A 21864-nucleotide genomic window follows, 5' to 3' on the forward strand; every position below is an offset into this window, starting at 1 on the left:
GAGTCAAGTCGTCAAAAAAAAAAAAAAAAAAAAAAATTTGACGGTGGGACGTGGATCAACGCCCCCCACGTCTCCTATAAAAATATGGGAGCCACCGAACGTGTACAACCCATTCCACCGACCCACTAAGTGGCGACAGTGCTCTCCAGACTAGAAAAAGCCGAGCCAAAACTGCAGGGGAACGCGCGAGGAAACCATTCTCATACTGTAAAATGGATTGGCGAAAACGCTTTCGCTTTCGCGCATTATCGCGCTGGGAGCTGGCGGTCAAGTCAAGTTTATTTATATAGCCCTAATTCACAAGCATGTCTCAGAGGGCTTCACAGAAAGTATGTCTAGCTGATTCTAGCTAACACAACAGTAACAAGAATATACAGAATAAAGATAACATTTGAACAATTGATCATATAGAAAATATAGAAATGAAGAGAGAGCAGAGGAGAGAGCAGGAGAAGGGGGAAGAGCAGGGGGAATGTGAGAGAGTGATGGGGTGGGGAGGGAATGGGAGATGTTGGAGGGTATAGGACAGGGGCACTCAATTAAAATTCTAAGAGGTCCAGATAGAGAAAATGTCCTCAAGCGAAGGTCCGGAACATTGAGCTTGCGTTATGATTCAGTGCCATTGAACTTAGGCTACTTCAATGATTGCAGTAGCCTAATGGTACAACGTCTGTATGTAGTCAATGACTGACTGTTAAATCAAAATAAACATCAATAATGTTTATTTACAGTTTTCATATTTAACTGGATTAATTATAAATAACTAGCCTACACTAATAATAAATACATGGGCGGTATAGGTATCGGCTAGGTTTGATTGCCGGAGGGGCAGGTCTATTTTAAATTTAATGAGATAATGATCTGACAGTGCTGGAGGGTATATCATGACTGACAGATCTGAGACGTTAATCCCACGAGCGAAGACGAGATCAAGCGTGTTGCCGTTAGAATGCGTTTGTTCATGAACGAACCAGCTGAGCAAAGCCAAGGGTGTCGACTAAAGATAGAAAGGCTTTGCAGAGTGGGTCAGCTTTACAGTTAACATGAATATTGAAATCGCCAATGATAAGGATACTATCCGTGCGGGTTACAAGGTCAGAGAGAAAATTGGAAAATTCATCAAGAAAAGATGAATAGGGCCCAGGTGGGCGGTAGAGCATAACTAGGTAGAAGGCTCCGAGGCCAGCTATATTAGAGTGTCTCATAGTAAGTATCTCACAAGATAGGAGCTTATACTTTTGATCCTGCAAAAGACCTAGATTTGAGTTATAAATTAGGCCAACGCCCCCACCATTTCTTGACATTCTGGCAACATGCGAATTGTCAAAGTTAGGGGGGGAGGCTTCAATGAGTGGAAGAACAACGTCCGGTTTTAGCCAGGTTTCGCATAATCCCATAACGTCAATATTATGTTCAATGATTAAGTCATTGACCAGGAGGGCTTTATTGGTGATTGATCTGATATTAATGAATCCAAATCGAATAGATTTATCATCAATGTTAGTTAATTTAGAGCATTCGATACCAAGAGTAGATTTAATCTCAATGAGGTTGGTGTTTAACGTTTTGAGGGGTGGACGAGAGCGGCGTGAGGGGACGGAGCGACGAAGAGAAACTGTGTTAATTTGAGAGATCGTGGTATAATACGGAGACGGAGCGGCGGTGGTAACAGTCGGATTAATAACAATAAGGTTTGGGTTAGGATATTGCAGAGCGTTTATGGGTCTGTTACTAGTAATAGTGCGGCGCGGACGGAGCACAGTCTGTATTGGATAGACTAAGTTAATTGAACTAGCAGACTCCATAACCGCACAAGTAGAACTAACAGGCTGTCTAGCAGCCTGTGGCCCTGCATGTTGTGGGTGAAACTGTCAATCAAGGATAGTAGTCTGGGTTTGCCGTAGGCAACTATCCAGGTTTTTTGATAAAGTGCTGGCGCCCAATGGGGTAGGGTGGATGCCATCCATCTTAAGCATGCCAGTCATGCCTCTAAAGGAGGGCCAGTTATCTAAGAATAGGTAGCCCTTATCAGCACAGTGTTTGGCCAGCCAGTTGTTGAGCCAAAACAGCCTGCTAAAAATGTCAGAGTTAAGTGTGACAGGGAGGGGACCAGAGACAATTAATGGATTTTTATTTAATTAATTAATTAATGGCGGTGGGGGATTGCAAATTTGCATAATAGATTATGCGTGCAACACACTTTGAAACACCGGCAGAAAGCCCACAATCGCACGCAGCTTCATTCCAGCTGAGCTCACAACCGAAACGACTCATGCAGACTCGCCCAAAGAGCAGCCGCCAGCAGCCAGGCAGCACAGACAGGCAGAGCCTCGCTTGTACCGCTGCAGCCACGGAGAGAGGAGAACACACACGGAGGGAGGAGTTTGAAGGAGAGGGGGGTTTCCTGCTGCTATGGAGGAAATTACTGTTCAAAACTATTGTTTAGATGTCTGACGTCTTACGCCAAAAATAAATGGTTAAAGTGACTGTTCTATCGAATTTCACAAAAAGCCATTTATCTCAGCATAAATTTTCAGACGCTGAAACCATGCTGTATTCTACTGCTAATGCCTACATAACTACTAACTCTACAAACTAACTCTTTTAGACAGAGAAAGCACACATTCTATTAGTTCTTTTGAGATCATTTGTGTTCACAAAATCTTAGCAGAAAAGAATCCTCGGCTCTTGAAAGATGAGCCAGAATCCTAAAAAAAAAACCTTGGCAGAACCTACCTACAGTATTGAAAAAACGGCTGGCAGTGAATGTGTTAACTGGCTGGCATACCGTTCTGGGAGGTCCCAAAATAGATGACCCCCCAGAAAGAGGGTGGGGGTCTGAAAAATGTGAACCCCATCAATTTCTGATAGTTTCGACTCTATAGAACCAAGAACTGCAAAAAAAATTATATTATTTTGCACGAGGCAGATGATAGGCGAAGAGGCACACGGGCAGCCTGGGCCACGCCTACACCTGTGTCTGTGCTTAGATCCCAGTGCAAAACTGGATGGTGGAGGCAGACGATAGCTTAAGACACAGGGAAGATAGCATAAGAGGCACGCAAACGGCAGCACAAATGATAGTGCCGTACAACGAGAGGGCCCTAAGACTAAGACAAAATCTAAAATAGCTGCCAAACTTAACACTGCTCAGGAGGCACTAATTGCAACTCTTTCACTCCATTTCATATTTTGTAATGTTATATTCTTCAAAAGGTGGGTTATCATTCATTAATTGCATCATATGCTATAGTTTTCTCTTGCAGTTTTCTAAGCAAAATGTAATCGGGTAAAGGGTAGGGGTGGGAATCACTGATCCCCCACAATACGATATTAACACGATACTTAAGTCACGATCCGATAGTATTGCGATATTGTGATATGCTAGTATTGCGATATATTGAGTATTGCGATTTTTTTTTTTTTTTTTTTTTAGCTTAGCTATTAGCTATTGGCTTTTTTTCAACTGCAAATGGTGTCCCAAAGGTAAACACTTTGACAACATCTGTTTTATCCAATGAGATAAAGTTTCCAGTCTGTTCATCTCACTTCAATCATTTTTATTGCAGCAAAATGGGATTGTCAAGCAGACAGACTGACCAACACTGTCATTAGGGATGCACGATATGGATTTTTTCAACCGATACGATAACCGATAAATATCTGCTTCTCCTGCCGATAACCGATATCGATAACCGATAATTATTATAATAAAAATAGATATATAATTTTTGTTTTTTGTTTTTAACCTGTATTTTATGCAAACCTGGGGTTAAAAAAGGGTTAGGGTAGATGTATGGATGTAGTGAGCATAGCTCTGACCTAACCAAATCTAACTGACATCACTGTGAACGCAAAACAAAGAAAACTTCTGATATAATATGATTGTTTTAATAAAGTGTATCACTCAATTATAGTCAATACAAAAATAAAGGCTTTTATAGAACGGAAAGCCAAGCTGCTTAGTCTGCAGATAAAACACAATGACAAAAGGCATAGTAATTTAGACTCTTATTGTCATGTTACTGATCTGTTCAAATTTTGCATTGGTTCCAGTTCTCAGTGAATGAAGTGAAGCCCAATGAATGGGGCAGGCACTATAAACCATCTGTGTCATTTCACTTTTTAGTACTGAAAAATGCTGCCCCCAGATTAAAGAAAAGACACTATGTGATGTTGACTGACTGATGCTTTTTATGTAGCCTAATGTGCGCGACTGTGCCTTTGTTTTCATTATTGGCTATTAGATGGCTCTGTTCAGTAGCTAACGCTAACTAGCGCGGTTAGCTTAACGTTAGCGAGTGGTTTTTTAGATGGATGTTTCATTTTGGGTAAAAGGGTTTCCATTAGTTTCTATAAGTTTACGCCAGCTCTGTGTATTAAGTGCTTTTGCGGGACTGTTTGATCACAAGCCACAGACTGTAAATGTCAGTTTGTCTGCCAAGCGGACAAGCCTGCAGGGTAGGCTGCGCTACGAGCGACAAAACCTCACTAACAAAAACAACAAACATATCCGCTGCATCATCGCCAGCTTTGGTTTAACGTAATGCCAGCTTAGAGGTTTCCCCTCCTCTCGGAACCTGTGTGGGACATGGATTGCAAATTACAGTAGCTTTCTGATCATTCTGAAACTGAAAAACAGCAACACACTGGCAGCAGCCATGTTTGCGTCGCAGCTGTGATGTGACGGGTGTGCGAAAACAAAGGCTTCGCTTCCGAGGCAAAAAATAAAGCATGATTATTATCGGATGATAATTTATCGGAAAAAGGCCATTATCGGAATAATAAATAATAACTAATAACGCAAATGGCCATATTGGCCGATAATTTATCGGTCCGATAATTATTGTGCATCCCTAATAAAAACCTGTCATAAATGTTGCATGCACTTGACATTTTGTATAATAAAATATCACGATACTTGTCATTCGATACGATACGATATATTGCCCACAAAATATCACGATACTATGCTGTATCTATCCCCCCCCCCCCCCCCCCACCCCTAGTAAAGGGGTCCTTCAGAAAGGGGATTCAGAAATCAGGGAAAGGCGTGGGGTACTGAAGTCAAACTAAGTCAAAAAAGTTTGAGACAACTAATTGAGACAAGGCCCGGCCCTGCGCTTTACATGTTTGCACACAACCAACTAAACGCTTTAAAGAGCCAGAGAGACTGGGCGGCCTCCGACCCGACGCTTTCCATGTTTGCCCACAACCAACCAAACGCTTTAAAGACCCAGACAGACTAGGTGGTCTCCGGCCCGGCCGGTCACTTTCCATGTTTGCACACAACTAGGGATGCACCGATCGATCGGCACGTGACCGGAAATGGCCGATTTTCACGTGATCGGCCTCAATCGGTGATCTGCGCCGGTCACTCTAAAATGCCGATTCTGTGAGCCGATTTTCAAGTGACGTGCGCGCACCCAAAAGCAGCGAGACAGAGACGGATGAGTTGCAGCCAAAACAAAAGCTGCCACTACACACATGCCACAGCATGTCTTCGTCGGTGTGGAGCCGCGGAGGGGCAGGGTAGGTTGGAGTCCACTCCAGTCTGAGCGGCTCGCTTCACCTCACCAGCTCTTCCCCGACCAGTGTCCACTTCACCGCTGCCTGCTGCTGCTGCTATCTGTCAGTCACGACTAAGGCTGCCACGATTAGTCGACTAGTCGCGACTACGTCGACGATTTAAATCGTCGCCGACGAATTTGGTAGTCGACGTAATCGCATGTTTTTTTTGGAGCTGAAAAAAAGAAAAAAACGTTTGTTTTGTTTCCCTGAAGCTGCTGCCGTGCCGTCCTCACTGGCTGGCCTGGCCTGTGGCTCCTGTCTTTGATGCACATGCGCAGTACCGGTCATCCGGGGCACGTAGTTTTCCCCGGATGACTGGTACTGCGCATGTGCGTGCGCACATCACCGGAAAAACAAGTCTACTAGCCGTCCGCGTATATCAAAAGTGTGGGAACGTTTTACCCACAATGAGAAAAAGAACGTTAAATGCACAATCTGCAAAGCTGAACTCTCCTTTCATGGCAGCACAAGTATGATGCTTGAGCATCGAAAAAGGAAGCACGTTGTTGTGGTGGATGAAGACGATGGGGATGAAGGCTCGTCTCGGTAAGCTAATTAGCTTGTTAGCTCACTACTAACGTTACCTTAAGTTGTATCTGCTAATGTTAGCTATTGGCTAACGATATTAACGTTAAAAGCCTTGCTGTAACGTTGTCATCATAGCGACGATCATGTGCTGCTGAGTCCGACGGTAATACTGGAAATGTGATACTTTCCAAATAGCTAAAATGTTGTCTTATTACGTTACAGTGCCAAGAAGAACCGTTCTATGAATAGCTATCTTACCAAGATGCCAACGTGCACCCCAGCAAGCCACTGTCCTGACCGGATCGATCCTTAACATGCTGGTTAAGGATATGAGACCCTTGTCCATGGTCGATGATAAAGGATTTAAACTAATGATTCAGCAGTTCAACCCTGAATACCACGACAACTACCTTCCAGGCCAAACTCATTTCACTACATTGATGGAGAAGAAATACGCTACAGCCTTTCAGAAGGTAAGTCTCTATCACATACACACACACAAACACATGATTTAACACATTTCACAAATAAATAATATTAAGAGCTTGCTGTCTGAGTGATCAATAATTTAATCTTGGTTAAAGCATAAATAACAAAACAACACAGCAATGTAATGTAAATTTATTGTATTTTATATAACAACAGCATTCATGAATGAATGAATAAATAAAATTAAATCTTGAGTTGATGCATGAACTGGCCACAATATTGTTAATAAAATCTAACTGATCTATTACCCCAATAGTACCTGGGCGTGCGCTTGGACAGGACATTGTCCTATAAACATCATTTGGATGAAGTGAGGGCCAAAGTAACAGCTAGGGTCTCACTCATCCGCCGCCTTGCTGGCACAACCTGGGGGGCCTCGGCCAAGGTTTTACGTATCTCCACACAAGCCCTCGTTTTCTCTGCAGCCGAGTACTGTGCCCCAACCTGGAGCAGAAGCCCACATGCCAAGAAGGTCGACACGGCCATCAATAATGCACTCCGGATCATCACTGGCTGCCTGAAACCCACCCCCGTGTTCTACCTGCCAGCCCTAGCAGGAATAGCGCCAGCCGGCCTACGGCGAGAGGCCGCTACCCTCGCCCTGGCAAGGAAAGCCAAGGAACACAGCTGGCACCTCCTCCATGAAACCACCACCATGGCAATACCTCCAAGCAGACTCAAGTCCCGCCACTCATACAACCAGGCCGCGCAAGAGATGCTTAATTCCATCCCGGAGGATCTGCCAACCAAAGCCTGGCTGGCGGCGGCATGGAAGCAGGAGTGGGAGTCGACAGGACAGACACGCCTACACCATTACATCCAGGATCCTGGAGGTGGCGTTGAAGGAGAAGACCTACCTCGCCGGCAATGGACCCTCCTGAACCGCCTTCGCACAGGGGTTGGCTGCTTCAAAGCGTCCATGAAGAAGTGGGGCCTAACCGACAGTGCAGCGTGTGAGTGCGGGGAGCCTGAGCAGACTGCCAACCACGTGATCACCACCTGTCCCCTGCATAGACCACCTTCAGAGGAGGGCCTCTTCCGAGTGGGACCTGAGACGAGGGCATGGCTACACGACACAAAGCTGGATATATGAATGACGATACACGAAAGAAGAAGATCTATTACTTACTGATACTTTACATTGTATGGGTCTTTTCACTTCAAAATGTTAACTAAAATCACCTCTGATGTTTTTAAGGTAAAGGAGACCCTCAAAGGTGTCAAAGGCTCCCTCACCCTGACTGCTGATGTGTGGACTAGGCTTGCTCTCTTTTGAGAGCAGATGTTCCCTGCTGCAGAGAAGATGGGGTGGAGGTTGCAGGGATGGACAGAAAGGATTTTGCCAGCTTTGATAGTGTGGGGAAACGCTCCACATTTTCACGCCACCATTTGAGAGGGTCGGCCTTTTTGGATATTGGGGCCTCTTTGTGCACCTCTACTTACATTTAAAAATGTGTTTGATACCTGAAAAATTTATTTGTTGATATTTTGGTTGCATACTATGTTTTCAATTTCAATGTGTACTGTTTTGCAATTTGCACTGCACTATTACATTTACTACATGTAAGTATGATGCCAGAAATGAATACTACATGCTCTAAGCTTTAAGGTTCATTAAAAGATTATTTTTGAGTGAATTATCATCTTAATTGTCTTTATTTTTAGTTGGCAAATGCTTAAAACAACTTGATGATAGCTAAATCAGAGCAATTGAGTAATTGTGCGATAAGCTGCAATTTATCCGATTAGTCGACTAATCGTTGAAATAATCGGTGACTAGTCGACTATCAAAATAATCGTTTGTGGCAGCCCTAGTCACGACTCACGTTGTAACATGGATACAGCCAGGAGAGGACTTCGTATTGCGAATAGAACGACGAACATAATAATAAAACGCATCGGACCAGTGTGCGAGATGATTTTTTTTCGAATGGCGGATTAAAAAAAACGCGCTCTGTGTGTAAACTACGATATTCAAACGGAGTCAACTCAAACTCATTTCCTCATCTAGGCTACTCAATAACAGCCAAATCCACAACTGTAGAGTGGGCATGGCTTCGAAGGTCTCTGGGCTCCAGAGCTATAGGCTATAAACTCCTTGTCCATGGATAACATTTTGACGTTTATTTATTTTATTTTATTAGTTTATTTGGTAGGGACATATACAAAAAAACATTAAACCCCATAGGGGAAGATATGCTTTGTAACAGATTTAGCCATAGGCTACTTTCCATCTGAAGCCCCTGTTCTGTTGCACCTTTTTTCTTTTGGAAAAGTAAATGCATGATAGCTGTGGGATATACTGGAATTAATTGTTTTATATTCATTGTATTTACACAAAAAAGAAAAGCTCTGTCCAGTAACCTGGAACACTTTTATTTTGAGATGTTTTTGAGTGAGATCGTCCTACCTCATGCAAATGATAAGAAATGTGACATGAATGTTAATTTTCTATTAAAGCAAAGTAAAAAAGTAAAAAAATAACCCGCCAATTATTGTTCTTAGAAAAAAAATCGGAATCGGCAAAAATCGGTATCGGCAAGTCAGACTACGGTATTCAAAAATCGGAAATCGGAATCGGCCAACAAAATCGCAATCGGTGCATCCTTACACACAACCAACCAAAGGCTTTGAAGAGCCAGACAGAGTGGGCGGCATCCTGCCCGGCGCTTTCCATGTTTGCACACAACCAACCAAACACTTTGAGGAGCCAGACAGACTGGGCGGCCTCCTGCCCGGGCCGCCGCTTTCCATGTTTGCACACAACCAACCAAACGCTTTAAAGAGCCAGAATGACTGTGCGGCCTCCGGCCAGGCCCGGCACTTTCCATGTTTGCACACAACCAACAAAATGCTTTGAAGAGCCTGACAGAGTGGACGGCCTCCTGCCTGGCCTGGCGCTTTCTATATTTGCACACAACCAACAAAATGTTTTGAAGAGCCTGACAGACTGGACGGCCTCCTGCCTGGCCTGGTGCTTTCCATGTTTGCACACAACCAACCAATCGCTTTAAAGAGCCAGACAGACTGGGTGGACTCCTGCCCGGCGCTTTCCGTGTTTGCACACAACCAACCAACCAACCAACCAACCAAACGCTTTAAAGAGCCAGACAGGCTGGCGACCTCTGACCTGGCCCAGTGCTTTCCATGTTTGCACACAACCAACCAACTATTTGGAATCAAGATATGGCCAAAATTTGAATAATGGCAGCCATTTTGAAAAAAACTCATTTTAACACGTTCACTGCCGTGGACGAGATATCTCGTCAAGCAGAAACCAACGGTTGACTGCCGTGGACGAGGTATCCTGCCGTGCCCGGAGACGTACACGCCGGTGAGGGAGAGGGAGCGCGAGGGAGAGGCCTAACCCCAGCCGGAGCCGACTACCTGCTATTACGACCTGCAGGAGTCTCACTCCCACGGTATCCCAGCCGCAGAGTATCTTTTACACAGACAGAATTAAGAGAGGAAAATGGCGAACACCAATGCCAAACAGAAAGACATTCAAGAAGTCAGAAGTCTCATTGAAAGCAAGTTTGATGGACTGAAATTATCACTGGAACTTTCGCAAGGGGAACTGAGTGAAATTAAGAAGAACGTTGAAATGGTGGTGGTTTTGATAAAGAGGGTTGAAGAGCTAGAACGACAGAACAGGGAGAAAGACACTAAAATTGCAACACTGGAGGGCAGAATTAATGATATTGAGCAATACTCCAGAATAAATGATATAGTGGTGACAGGTTTAAAAACCAAGCCTCAGTCTTATGCCAAGGCTGCAGCCAGTCCACAAAATGGAGAGTCAGACCAGGGGGACATCAAGTCAGTTGAACAGCAACTGATTATGTTCCTACGGTCTAACCATGTCCAAGTAAATGAGCAGGATATTGAGGCCTGCCACCCCCTCCCTCAATCTTATCAACAGAAAAAAGAGGGCAAGACAGCGCCCATCATAGTGAGATTTACAAACAGAAAGTCCAAAATTAGCCTAATAAAACAAGGAAAAATGTTAAAGGGGACCAATGTATATCTAAACGAACATCTTACAAAAACCAATGCTGAGTTGGCCAGGCACGCCAGGCAACTGCGCAGAGAGATGAAGATTAAGGGAACATGGACCAGAAACTGTAAAGTTTATATATTAACAAATGGATCCCCCGAAACAGCCAAAGTGATGCTAGTGAGAAGCCCAGAAGAACTAGGAAAGTTCTGAGGAAGTAGAGGCCTTACAAGGTAATCCAATGAAATGCTATTTAAACATCAATGAGCAGAAACCTAGAAACAGATCCAGAATTTAATTTTTTTAATAACTTCGATAATTGTAATTATGTTACAGTGGATCAATTTAATAATACCATTAAAGTAGAGCACTGCATTTCAATAATTCACTTTAATAGCCGTAGTCTGAATAAGAACTTCCAGGATATAGTCGATTACCTAAGAGAATTTCTAAGGCCTTTCAATGTTATTGCAATTTCGGAAACCTGGATTGGGGAGGGTAGATGTGAGGAATTTGAAATTCCAGGATATGAGTTGAACTACATAAACAGAACAGAAAAAGGAGGAGGGGGAACAGCATTGTATGTAGACAGAAGATTAAAGTACAGTGTAGTGGATAGATTGACAGTGGCTGTGGAGAATGTTTGTGAATGTATAACCATTGAGATTGACATGAGTAGGAATAGAAATATTATGATAAGCTGTATTTACAGGGCCCCGAGTTATGACATAACTATGTTCAATGAGTGGATAGAAAAAGCATATGTAAAGACTGAGCAGAAGGTCTTGTTTATATGTGGCGATTTTAATATAGACCTGCTAAATCCAAATAAGCATTCAGCGATAAATGATTTCAGTGAAACCATATATGCGATGAGCCTATATCCCACAATTACTAAACCAAGTAGAATTACCTCACATTCAGCTACAATCATAGACAATATATTTACCAACAATATGGACAATAAAATAGTAAGCGGACTTTTGGTGAAGGACATTACTGACCATCTGCCAGTCTTTGCCATATATGACTGTAATTATAAAGTAAGGGAGGACAACAACATCAGACATAGAAGAACGAGAACTGTGGATTCTGTGAATGCTTTTAGAGAGAACCTGAAGTCTCATGATTGGAGTGACGTCTTACAGGCCCAGGATGTAAATACTGCATATGAATTGTTTCTGGATTACTTCCTAGCACAATACAATGAAAGCTGTCCAGTCAGGCAAAGTAAAAGTAAAAACAAGAATAGTGATAAGCCTTGGCTTACCAGTGGTATACTAAACGCATGTAAGAAAAAGAACAGTATGTACAGAGAATTTATTAAATATAGATGTAAAGACAAAGAAACCAAATATAAAAGATACAAAAATAAATTAATAGACATCATTAGAAAAAGTAAAAAGGAGTTTTATGATAATAAATTAGAAATTAATAAAAATAACATCAAGGGAACATGGGATATACTAAATAAAATTATCACAAACAAAACCACCAGCACTAGCTACCCCAGTCATTTTATTGACAATGGAAAAGTTGTCAGTGATATGAATGAAGTAGCTGAAGGTTTTAATGAATTCTTTGTTTCAGTGGGCCCAAAACTGGCGGAGTTGATAACACCGCCAGCAGAGGGCAGTGCAGCGCAATTCTATGGTAACAGAAATTCTGCAACTATATTCCTGAAAAAAGTTGATGAAAAAGAGATTATTGAACTTGTTAATAAATTTAAAAACAAAAAATCCACAGATTGGAATGGGATAGACATGTCTCTAGTTAAGGAAGTAATAGTGGCCATTGTAGTGCCTCTAACCCATATTTGTAATTTATCTTTTCAGTTGGGCAGCTTCCCTGAAAAAATGAAAATAGCGAAAGTAATACCATTGTTCAAGGCTGGTAATAAAAAATTATATACCAATTATAGACCGGTTTCACTTTTATCTCAATTTTCAAAGATTCTTGAAAAACTTTTTGTTGCCAGACTGGACTGCTTTATTGATAAGCACAAATTATTAATTGATTGTCAATATGGGTTTAGAGAAAGTAGATCAACCTCGATGGCCTTGATGGAGCTTATGGAAGAACTTTCAAGTGCAGTAGATAATAAAAAGTTTGCTGTGGGGATTTTCATAGACCTGAAGAAGGCATTCGATACCCTAGATCATAACATTCTGTTGGAGAAAATGGAAAGGTTTGGAATCAGAGGGGTGGGACTGGAATGGCTGAAGAGCTATATCAGTTATAGGAGTCAGTTTGTGCAGGTGGCAGATGCCATGTCCAAACCTGCTGACATTATGTGTGGTGTACCACAGGGTTCCATAGTTGGTCCAAAATTATTTATTATGTATATAAATGATATTTGTAATGTGTCCGATATTTTGAAATACGTAATTTTTGCTGATGACACCAATATTTTCTACTCAGATGTCTGTTTACAGAGGTTAATGGAGAAGGTGACAGTAGAACTAGAAAAACTTAAAATGTGGTTTGATGTTAATAAGTTATCTTTGAATTTAAATAAAACTAAGTTTATGATTTTTGGTAATCGCAAAACACATTTAATAACTCAGGTAGGTTTAAGGATAGGAGGGGTTGATTTAGAAAGAGTATACGAAAACACTTTTCTGGGGGTAGTAATAGACCATAAGTTCAGTTGGAAATCCCAAGTGAACAAGGTAAGATCTAAAATCTCCAGAAACATCGGGGTTTTGAACAAAGTAAGACACTTCCTTAACTGCAGATCCATGATCACTCTTTATTCTACGTTGATTTTACCTTATTTAACTTACTGTGTTGAGATCTGGGGTAATGCTTGCAAAACCACACTACAGTCAGTTTGTACAGTACAGAAAAGAGCAATACGAATAGTGAATAATGTTGGATTCTATGATCACACTAATTCATTATTTATAAAGTCAAAAACATTAAAATTCATGGACTTGGTGGATCAAAAAACAGCTTTGATTGTGTACAAAGCCAGAAAGGGAGTGCTCCCGTCCAACATACAAATAATGTTCAAAGAAAGAGAGGGGGGTTATGCCCTCAGAGGCGAACAAAATTGGAAACAACCCTTCTGTAACACAGCCATGAAAAGCAGGTGCATATCTGTCTGTGGTGTGAAGTTGTGGAACGCTTTGCCGGAAGAATTAAAATCAAGTAAGAATGTGTTGATCTTTAAAAAAAGGTATAAGGACATGATGATGGAAAATTACAGTCTAGTTCCCAGGTAACTGAATGATGTAGGGGACAGAGAGAAAAAAACAAAAAACAAATAAATAATAATAATAATAATAAATAAAAAAGTGTATGTATAAGTATATATATATATATATATATATATATAGGTATATGTATATATATATAATAATATTAATAATAATAAAACGATTATAAAATGTATGAATATGCATGTATGGATTGTGTTTGTTTTGTTATTTGCTACTCACTGGTTTTTGACTGTTGTATTGCTTATTTACTTTTTTTTTGCTTTTTTTTTTTTTTTTTTGTTGTTTCCTGTATTAGGATATTTTTTCTGATGTGTTTATATGATGGCAAGTAAGGACAATGTCCAAAATGTCTGAACATGATGATTTTCTTATTTTAATTGTAAGAAAAGGGGGGGCTTTACATAAGCGTTTGCTTCTGCCCCTAACCTTTGGTTATGACCTAAGTGTATGGTTGGTGGTGGTGGTGGTGACCAATAAATTTTTTCATTCATCATTCATTCATTCATTAATATCTCGTCAAAAAAAAAAAAAAATTGACGGTGGGACGTGGATCAAACCCTTTTACATCTCCTAGAAAAATATGGGAGCTATTGAATGTGTTTAACCTATTTTACCGACCCACTAAGTGGCGACAGTGCTCTCCAGACGAGAGAAAGCCAAGCAAAGACAGCATCGTGAGGAAGCCATTCTCATGAAAATGGATTGGCGAAAACGCTTTCGCTTTCGCGCTGGGAGCTGGCGGTGGGGGATTGCAAATTTGCATAATAGATTACGGGTGGAACACACTTTGAAACACCAGCAGAAATCCCAGAATCGCACGCAGCTTCATTCCAGCTGAGCTCACAACCGAAAACGAACGAGCCCCATCCAGACTCGCCCAAAGAGCGGCCGCCAGCAGCCAGGCAGCACAGACAGCAGAAACTCGCTTGTGACACACCCGCTGTAGAGCCAAGGAGGGAGGAGGAGAACACACACGGAGGGAGGAGTTTGAAGGAGAGGCGGTGGGGGTGGTGTTATGGAGGAAATTACTGTTCAGAATTGTTTAGATGTCTGATGTGTTACTGATGCCAAAAATAAATGGTTAAAGTGACTGTTCTATCGAATTTCACAAAAAGGCATTTATCTCAACTTTCCTTTTCAGATGCTGAAACCATGCTGTATTCAACTGCTAATGCCTACATAACTACTAACTCTACAAACTAACTCTTTTAGACAGAGAAAGCACACATTCTATTAGTTCTTTTGAGATATTTTGTGTTCACAAATTCCTAGCAGAAAATAATCCTCGGCTCTTGAAAGATGAGCCAGAATCCTCAAAAAAAACCTTGGCAGAAGCTACCTACAGTAAAAAAAAAACTGTTGGCAGTGAATGTGTTAACATACTTCCCCTAATGGGATTTTCTGGGATTTTCACTAGTGTTTAGGGCATCAATATAAACATAATGTGAAGATAAATTCTGTTGCAATTAGTTTAAGGTCAAACCTTATTTTGCCCGGACTAGTTGTAGCTTGGCACACTGCATAGCCCAGTCATACTGTAGTCTTTCTGTTGTAGCTTGGCACACTGCATAGCCCAGTCATATTGTAGTATTTCTGTTGTAGCTTGGCACACTGCATAGCCCAGTCATATTGTAGTCTTTCTGTTGTAGCTTGGCACACTGAGCCCAGTCATATTGTAGTCTTACTGTTGTAGCTTGGCACACTGCATAGCCCAGTCATATTGTAGTCTTTCTGTTGTAGCTTGGCACACTGCATAGCCCAGTCATATTGTAGTCTTTCTGTTGTAGCTTGGCACACTGAGCCCAGTCATACTGTAGTCTTACTGTTGTAGCTTGGCACACTTAGCCCAGTCATACTGTAGTCTTTCTGTTGTAGCTTGGCACACTGCATAGCCCAGTCATACTGTAGTCTTACTGTTGTAGCTTGGCACACTGAGCCCAGTCATATTGTAGTCTTACTGTTGTAGCTTGGCACACTGAGCCCAGTCATACTGTAGTCTTACTGTTGTAGCTTGGCACACTGAGCCCAGTCATATTGTAGTCTTACTGTTGTAGCTTGGCACACTGAGCCCAGTCATACTGTAGTCTTACTGTTGTAGCTTGGCACACTGAGCCCAGTCATACTGTAGTCTTACTGTTGTAGCTTGGCACACTGTTGAGCCCAGTCTTTCTCCAGAGCTGAGATGATGTGGTGTGAGGAGTCTTCCTCCCTCAGAGACCACAGGTCCTCCGCCTGCAGGGGGCAGCGGTAACCCCGCACCACCAACCTGACAGACCAGATACACAAACCAAGGAAAGGACATTTCTGTGTGATTTTTTTTTACTATTAATTGTCTCATTTCTGTAGGCTCTATGAGGTCCAGATTCACTTTTCTCCAGAGGAGACATTACATATTATAGTAGAAAAGAATGTGTGTTGCAAGTTACAATGTATTTTCTTTTCTGTCATATGAATAGCTGCTCGAGAGGCTTACCCTCTATGATTCTCCATAATGCTATTCCACTCATTGTGCACAGTTCATGAATATCATGGCATTCTGTTTTGGTCATTTTTCACTTAATGAATAATGTCGCTGAGTCTTATTTGACTTGTGACAGCAGAAGACAGCCGTACCCACTGAACCACCAGAAGAAAAACTTGGAGAGAAAAGAGGCGTCCTCTTCTGGACAGGCGTTCTGATGAAAGAAAACACACAGCGCCCATTCACAGTAACTCACAATTCCCACATAATATTCTAATTATCGGTTTTCAAAGAGTGTAAATGTGAAAATTAATGATTCCAATTCCACTCAAAATTTCATAAAATCGAATTGCTCCCAGAGCTAAAAGCAGAATATCTATAGCTGCTCCTTTATTTTATTATAAGTCCGCGTCCTGGACTCATTTTTAGGACTCATGACTCGACTTGGACTTGAGAACTGATGACTCGGAGTTGGACTTGGACTCAAGCATTCATGCATTCAGACTCGGAATTTGGAGACTCTGACTCAGACTTCTCAATTGATAAAGACTTTCATACAAATATATATATATATATATATATATATATATATATATATATATATATATATATATACAGTATATATATATATATACGCCAAAAAGATAATGATAATAATAACTAAAAGTAAAGATTGTTCGCGAGTCCCAAATCTCAAGTCGCGTCTCAAGTATTTTGGGGATGTGTCAAGTCTCAAGTCAAGTCTCAAGTCACTGTGTGTGTAGTCTCGCTGGCCAGCCTCCCCTCCCTGCCGTGAGAGGAGTCTGGCGCTGCAGGTCTCCATAACTGGGATAAACCCTCCCCTGCTCTACTCTGTTCTCCCATTGGAGCGACTGTTTCAGTCGCTGCCGGATGTCCGCTCCCGGCTTATTACAAGCTCTGTCATTGGCTCCGACCATGTCAATCAGAACGGCTTCCGCTCCCTCCTCCCTGTGTGTCGCTGTAAATAGTGCCCTGCCACCGCAGTGAAAACAACACCGCTAACTAGCTAGCAAGCTAACGGCAGAAACCTAGACGCTAGCTCGTTGCTAGACTCTGAAAACAGCAAGTTGGATTGTTTGAAACTATTTTCCAAGGGCACTGCCTCTAAGCGCCGCCCATCGCAATCCCACTATGGAGACCTGCGGCGCCAGACTCCTCTCATGGTAGGGAGGGGAGGCTGGCCAGCGAGACTACTGTGTATGTGACTTAGGTGCCACTTGAGTCCAAGTCCCCATCTCTGGTCCTACCTGGACATAGGTGCGTTTGGCAGAAACCGGCCTGCGGTCACAGAAGCAGCTGAGAATGAGTTGGGTGAGCTGGAGGGAAAAGTAGACAAAGAAGGCCACAAAGCGCATCATGTCCACCGAAAACCCCTGAAACAGAACACAGTAATATTGAGTGTAGTGAAGAATGGTGAGTAAATGTATCACCTAATCAACATAGAACTTTTAGGGCAGAGCTATGATCAGTAAATATGCAAATAACAACAGCATGTGATTCCTTGGATGTGTCATGGTGTCATGTTGTCATGTGTCATGTGTCATGTTGTCATGTCAAGCCAAGTCAAGTCAACTTTATTTATATAGCACATTTACAAACAGCAGCAGCTGAACCAAAGTGCTTCACAGGCAAAACAGGTAAAGTGCAGGAATACTAAGTAAAAAATGCAACAAAATACAGGATATGATAGAGATTAAAAGAAGAGAAAAGAGAGAAGCAGATAAAAGGAGTAAGAACAATAAAATAATTAAAACAATAAAACAATAGAAGCCGGGACTTGATGATGGTTAGGTGGAGGGGAAGGCCAGGGAGAACAGGTGGGTTTTGAGGAGGGATTTAAAAACCTCCAGGCTCTGGGCAGACCTTACGTGGAGGGGGAGGCTGTTCCACAGCTTGGGGGCAGCTGCCGCGAAGGCTCTGTCTCCCCTAGTTTTAAGCCTAGTTTTGTGGATCACGAGGAGCGACAGATCCACTGACCGAAGGGATCTAGAGGGGGTGTGGCGGTGCAAGAGCTCAGAGAGGTAGGGAGGGGCCAGTCCATTAAGGGCTTTAAAAACAGTCAACGAAAGTTTAAAATCAATGCGAAAGCGGACAGGCAGCCAATGGAGTGAGGAGAGGACAGGGGTAATATGGTCACGCTTCTTGGGAGAGGTAGGCCTTGGTCTTGGCCAGGAGTCTGAGATGGTAATAGCTGCTTTTAACCACGGAGCTTACTTGTTATTTGTCAAGTGTTATGTTGTCATGTGTCATGTTGTCATGTGTCATGTGTCATGTGTCAGGTGTCAGATGTCATAAATGGTAAAAGGCCTGCATTTATATAGCGCTTTTATCCAAAGCGCTTTACAATCAGTAGGTAGTCTACATTCACCCATTCATACACCGATGGCGGCAGGCTGCCACGCAGGGTGCCTACACACCATCGGGAGCAAGGAGGGTTAAGTGTCTTGCCCAAGGACACAACGACAGCAGCTGGGAGGGAGCGGGGATCGAACCGCCAACCCTTGCGTCATTGGCCGACCCGCTCTACCTCCTGAGCTAAAGCCGCCCCATGTGTCCAGTGGCGATTTTACATTAGGGGCAAGTGGGGCAGTGCCCCACCAGATGGCGCTGTGGTGCGGTGCAAGAAGCTCATTACATCTGACTGACTGTTGTGGAAAATCGTATTTTATATTGAATACAAAGTAGTGATTCAACTGTGAATGTGGTGTCTATATAAATAAACTTTACCGTACTCACAATCGTATAGTGCTGTTTTGGAGTAATTTCCTTAGTGTGTGTGTCTGTTTCTGTGTGTTTGGCTCTGCTAGCGCAGCGTGCTGCATTTCCTGCATATGGGGCAGGCCGGCGCTCTGACCCACCGTTGCCATAGAAACAACCACGTGACATTGCTGGTCCCTGGCAATGTTATATTGGGTAAAGGGGCAGAGATGATGATGCCCCAGTGTGTGAACTCCTGACATGAACTCTGCCCAACAGGTGTGGCCGGACTGGCCGCAAAATGTCATGTGACGAGGAGAAAATAAACAAACGAAATGCTAAATCAGACCAGTACATTGCCGCTAGCTAGCTAATACTGTGAAGTGTGTTTTATTAAGCTACTACAACTACAATGAATCGTGTAGATTATTTGTTGTCTGTGCGGTTTAGTACATTGCCGTTGGAAGATAAATTGGAACTCCCATGACATCTGCCGAATCTGAGAGGAACTTTTCAACATTGAAAAGGATTAAGACATGCTTTCCATTGAAAATGAGTTTATTCAGGGAAAGATGGATTTCAACAGTAAAGTCATCGAGAGGTTTGCTCACGCAAAGAACCGGCGCGCTACATTCCTGTTCAAGTGACCTGCATTGGTGAGTCAATATTTGTGTGTGTGGAGCTGAAATGTTTTTTTCACATAGGCTAATGGACAGTGCGCCGTACACTGTATACACACTACTGGAGCTGTCTGACATGTTTGTTTGGATATGTATGAGAATTGGACAGTGCGCCGTTCACTGTATTCTGTAGACCAGCAGGGGCCATATTCCTAAAGATTCTTAGTGCAAAGAGTTGCTCCTAGTGGCCAAATTCTAAGAAAATTCTTAGAATCATGATGTTTTCTTAGAATTTCCCCTAAAAGTGAAGAGTAGATCCTAGTAAAGATAAAAGGTATTCCTAAAGAATACTAGCTCTTAAGAGAGCTCCTAAGGTGAGATCTGTTAAGAGCAGGGAAGAGGACTTTTAAGAGGCTTAGGAGTTCCCTAAGCAGAGGAGAAAATGGCGGAAAGAAGAGGCAGGAGAGATATTCTCCAAACACTGGATGACAGTGAATTAATTAAACGCTACAGATTGGATCGTGCAGGAATCATGTTCGTGGTTGATCTCATTAGAGATGCGCTTACTTCTCCAACCCAACGCCACAATGCAATATCACCGGAAATGAAAGTCATCACAACACTGAGGTATTTAGCAACAGGTAAAATGCAACAATGCAGCAGTGATGACTTGGGTCTGTCACAACCCTCCATCAGCAGGGTCATCAAGCAAACACTGACAGCGCTGTGACAGCCTCATATTGTGACACAATTTGTTTCATTTCCGCTGGATGTCCACACTTTACAGGCTCACAAAAGGGCATTCATGGACGCAAATAAATATAACTATCAGCATGTGAATACTGTGCAAGTGGGCCTGAGTTTTCACACATTTTTTAAGATAATTTTGAAGTATAGCTTACTATTCATTTAACAGAGATTTTCTTTTTATGTAAAATATTATTTATAATTACACAGTCTTCATAGAGATTAGATTCTATGATTAAGTTTATTGATTTGGCGGTCCATTCTATGCCCATTATCACCAAAAGTGTATTTTTATCTAGCTTTTAGGATCAACCAATCACAGCTTTTGAAATGATGACTCATACCTGGCAACGGGGTCAACCACACCTCCTCACTAAGATAGGAGTTTCTGTCCATTCCTTGCTCAGAGTTCTCTGAGAATGTTCTGGAATCACTCCTAAGCTAAGACTCCTTGCTAGGAATTTTTAGGCTAAGTTAGGAGCTCTCTGAGAGGATTCTCAGAATCTTTAGGCATACGGCCCCTGGGATACTCAACTTGCTTTGCCCGGGGGCCACTTTCGTGAAATGATAGAAGGCCAGGGGCCAGTTAATAAACAAACAATATACATTTTTCTGTAGCGGATTGTAGGTTTTTGGGGTGTCAGCCGGAGTTTAGTCTGACAATGTTGTGCACACCGGATAGTTAGTTAGGTTAAGTAAGTACATAAGTGCCTGGGTAGCAAGCAGATGGCGGTATTTGACAATTTAGCAGCTAAATCATAGATTATTGAAAGATATTCCATATTCCAGACTGAAATGCTATAACAGAAGTGGAGTATTGGCCAGAATGACATGAACATTTGGACACTTATTCAGCGGGTATCTTGCATGTTGCGTTAATGTAAAAAAATAAATAAAATGCAATTCCATCGCGGGCCACACAGGGGACGCCCACGGGTCGCATGTGGCGCGCGGGCCGCCAGTTGAGTATCACTGCTGTAGACTATTGCAGCTGTCACGTGACTTGTTGTTATAGCCTCTGCTCTGCTGTTGGATGTTGAATAGAATAATTAAAGCCAAATTGATTTAGTTGTTTTGTATATTTTTTGTCAGTAATGCAAGGTTTGCAAGGCTGTCATATATGTGATAGTAACGCCATCTGGGATAAACAGGGAACAGAGCAGTGTGTGTGTTTGCAGCAGAGGGCTGCTCAATATCACTGCTATGAAGTCTGCGTTCTGTGCGTAAATACGCACGAGCTCCATACCGAGCGTACCCATACAAATGTGAAGTGTATTTAGTTTTGGAATAGGGATGTTCATTTTGAAAATTTTCCAAAATCGATAATCGGTGAAAATTAACGATCAATTATCGATTATCGATCATATTAATACTTCATATTAATTTTTTTTTACAAAATGAATGGCTATGGCAGAAAATACGAAAGACAACGTGTTCTCCTCAATGAACTCTTTATTTCAATGTGTCTCCTCTCCAACACTCTGCTGTCCTCGGCGCATGCCGGTGTGA

At 42.2% G+C, this 21864-nt stretch overlaps 1 protein-coding gene across 1 annotated transcript in view; it reads right to left on the bottom strand.

Annotated features, from left to right (window-relative positions):
• The window catches only part of LOC310787379 (multidrug resistance-associated protein 1-like), a gene marked incomplete at both ends in the record, with an annotated part of 143201 nt that overhangs the window by 92967 nt on the left and 28370 nt on the right, over positions 1–21864 (bottom strand). The window contains 3 exons of the mRNA XM_083648779.1: positions 15944–16075; positions 16423–16484; positions 17539–17664. Of these exons, the coding sequence (XP_083504905.1) occupies positions 15944–16075; positions 16423–16484; positions 17539–17664 (320 nt within the window). The remainder of the gene's footprint in view (positions 1–15943; positions 16076–16422; positions 16485–17538; positions 17665–21864) is intronic.

Source organism: Poromitra crassiceps (assembly GCF_964638095.1).
Source record: "Poromitra crassiceps genome assembly, chromosome: 13".
NCBI classification, from domain to species: Eukaryota; Metazoa; Chordata; class Actinopteri; order Beryciformes; family Melamphaidae; genus Poromitra; species Poromitra crassiceps.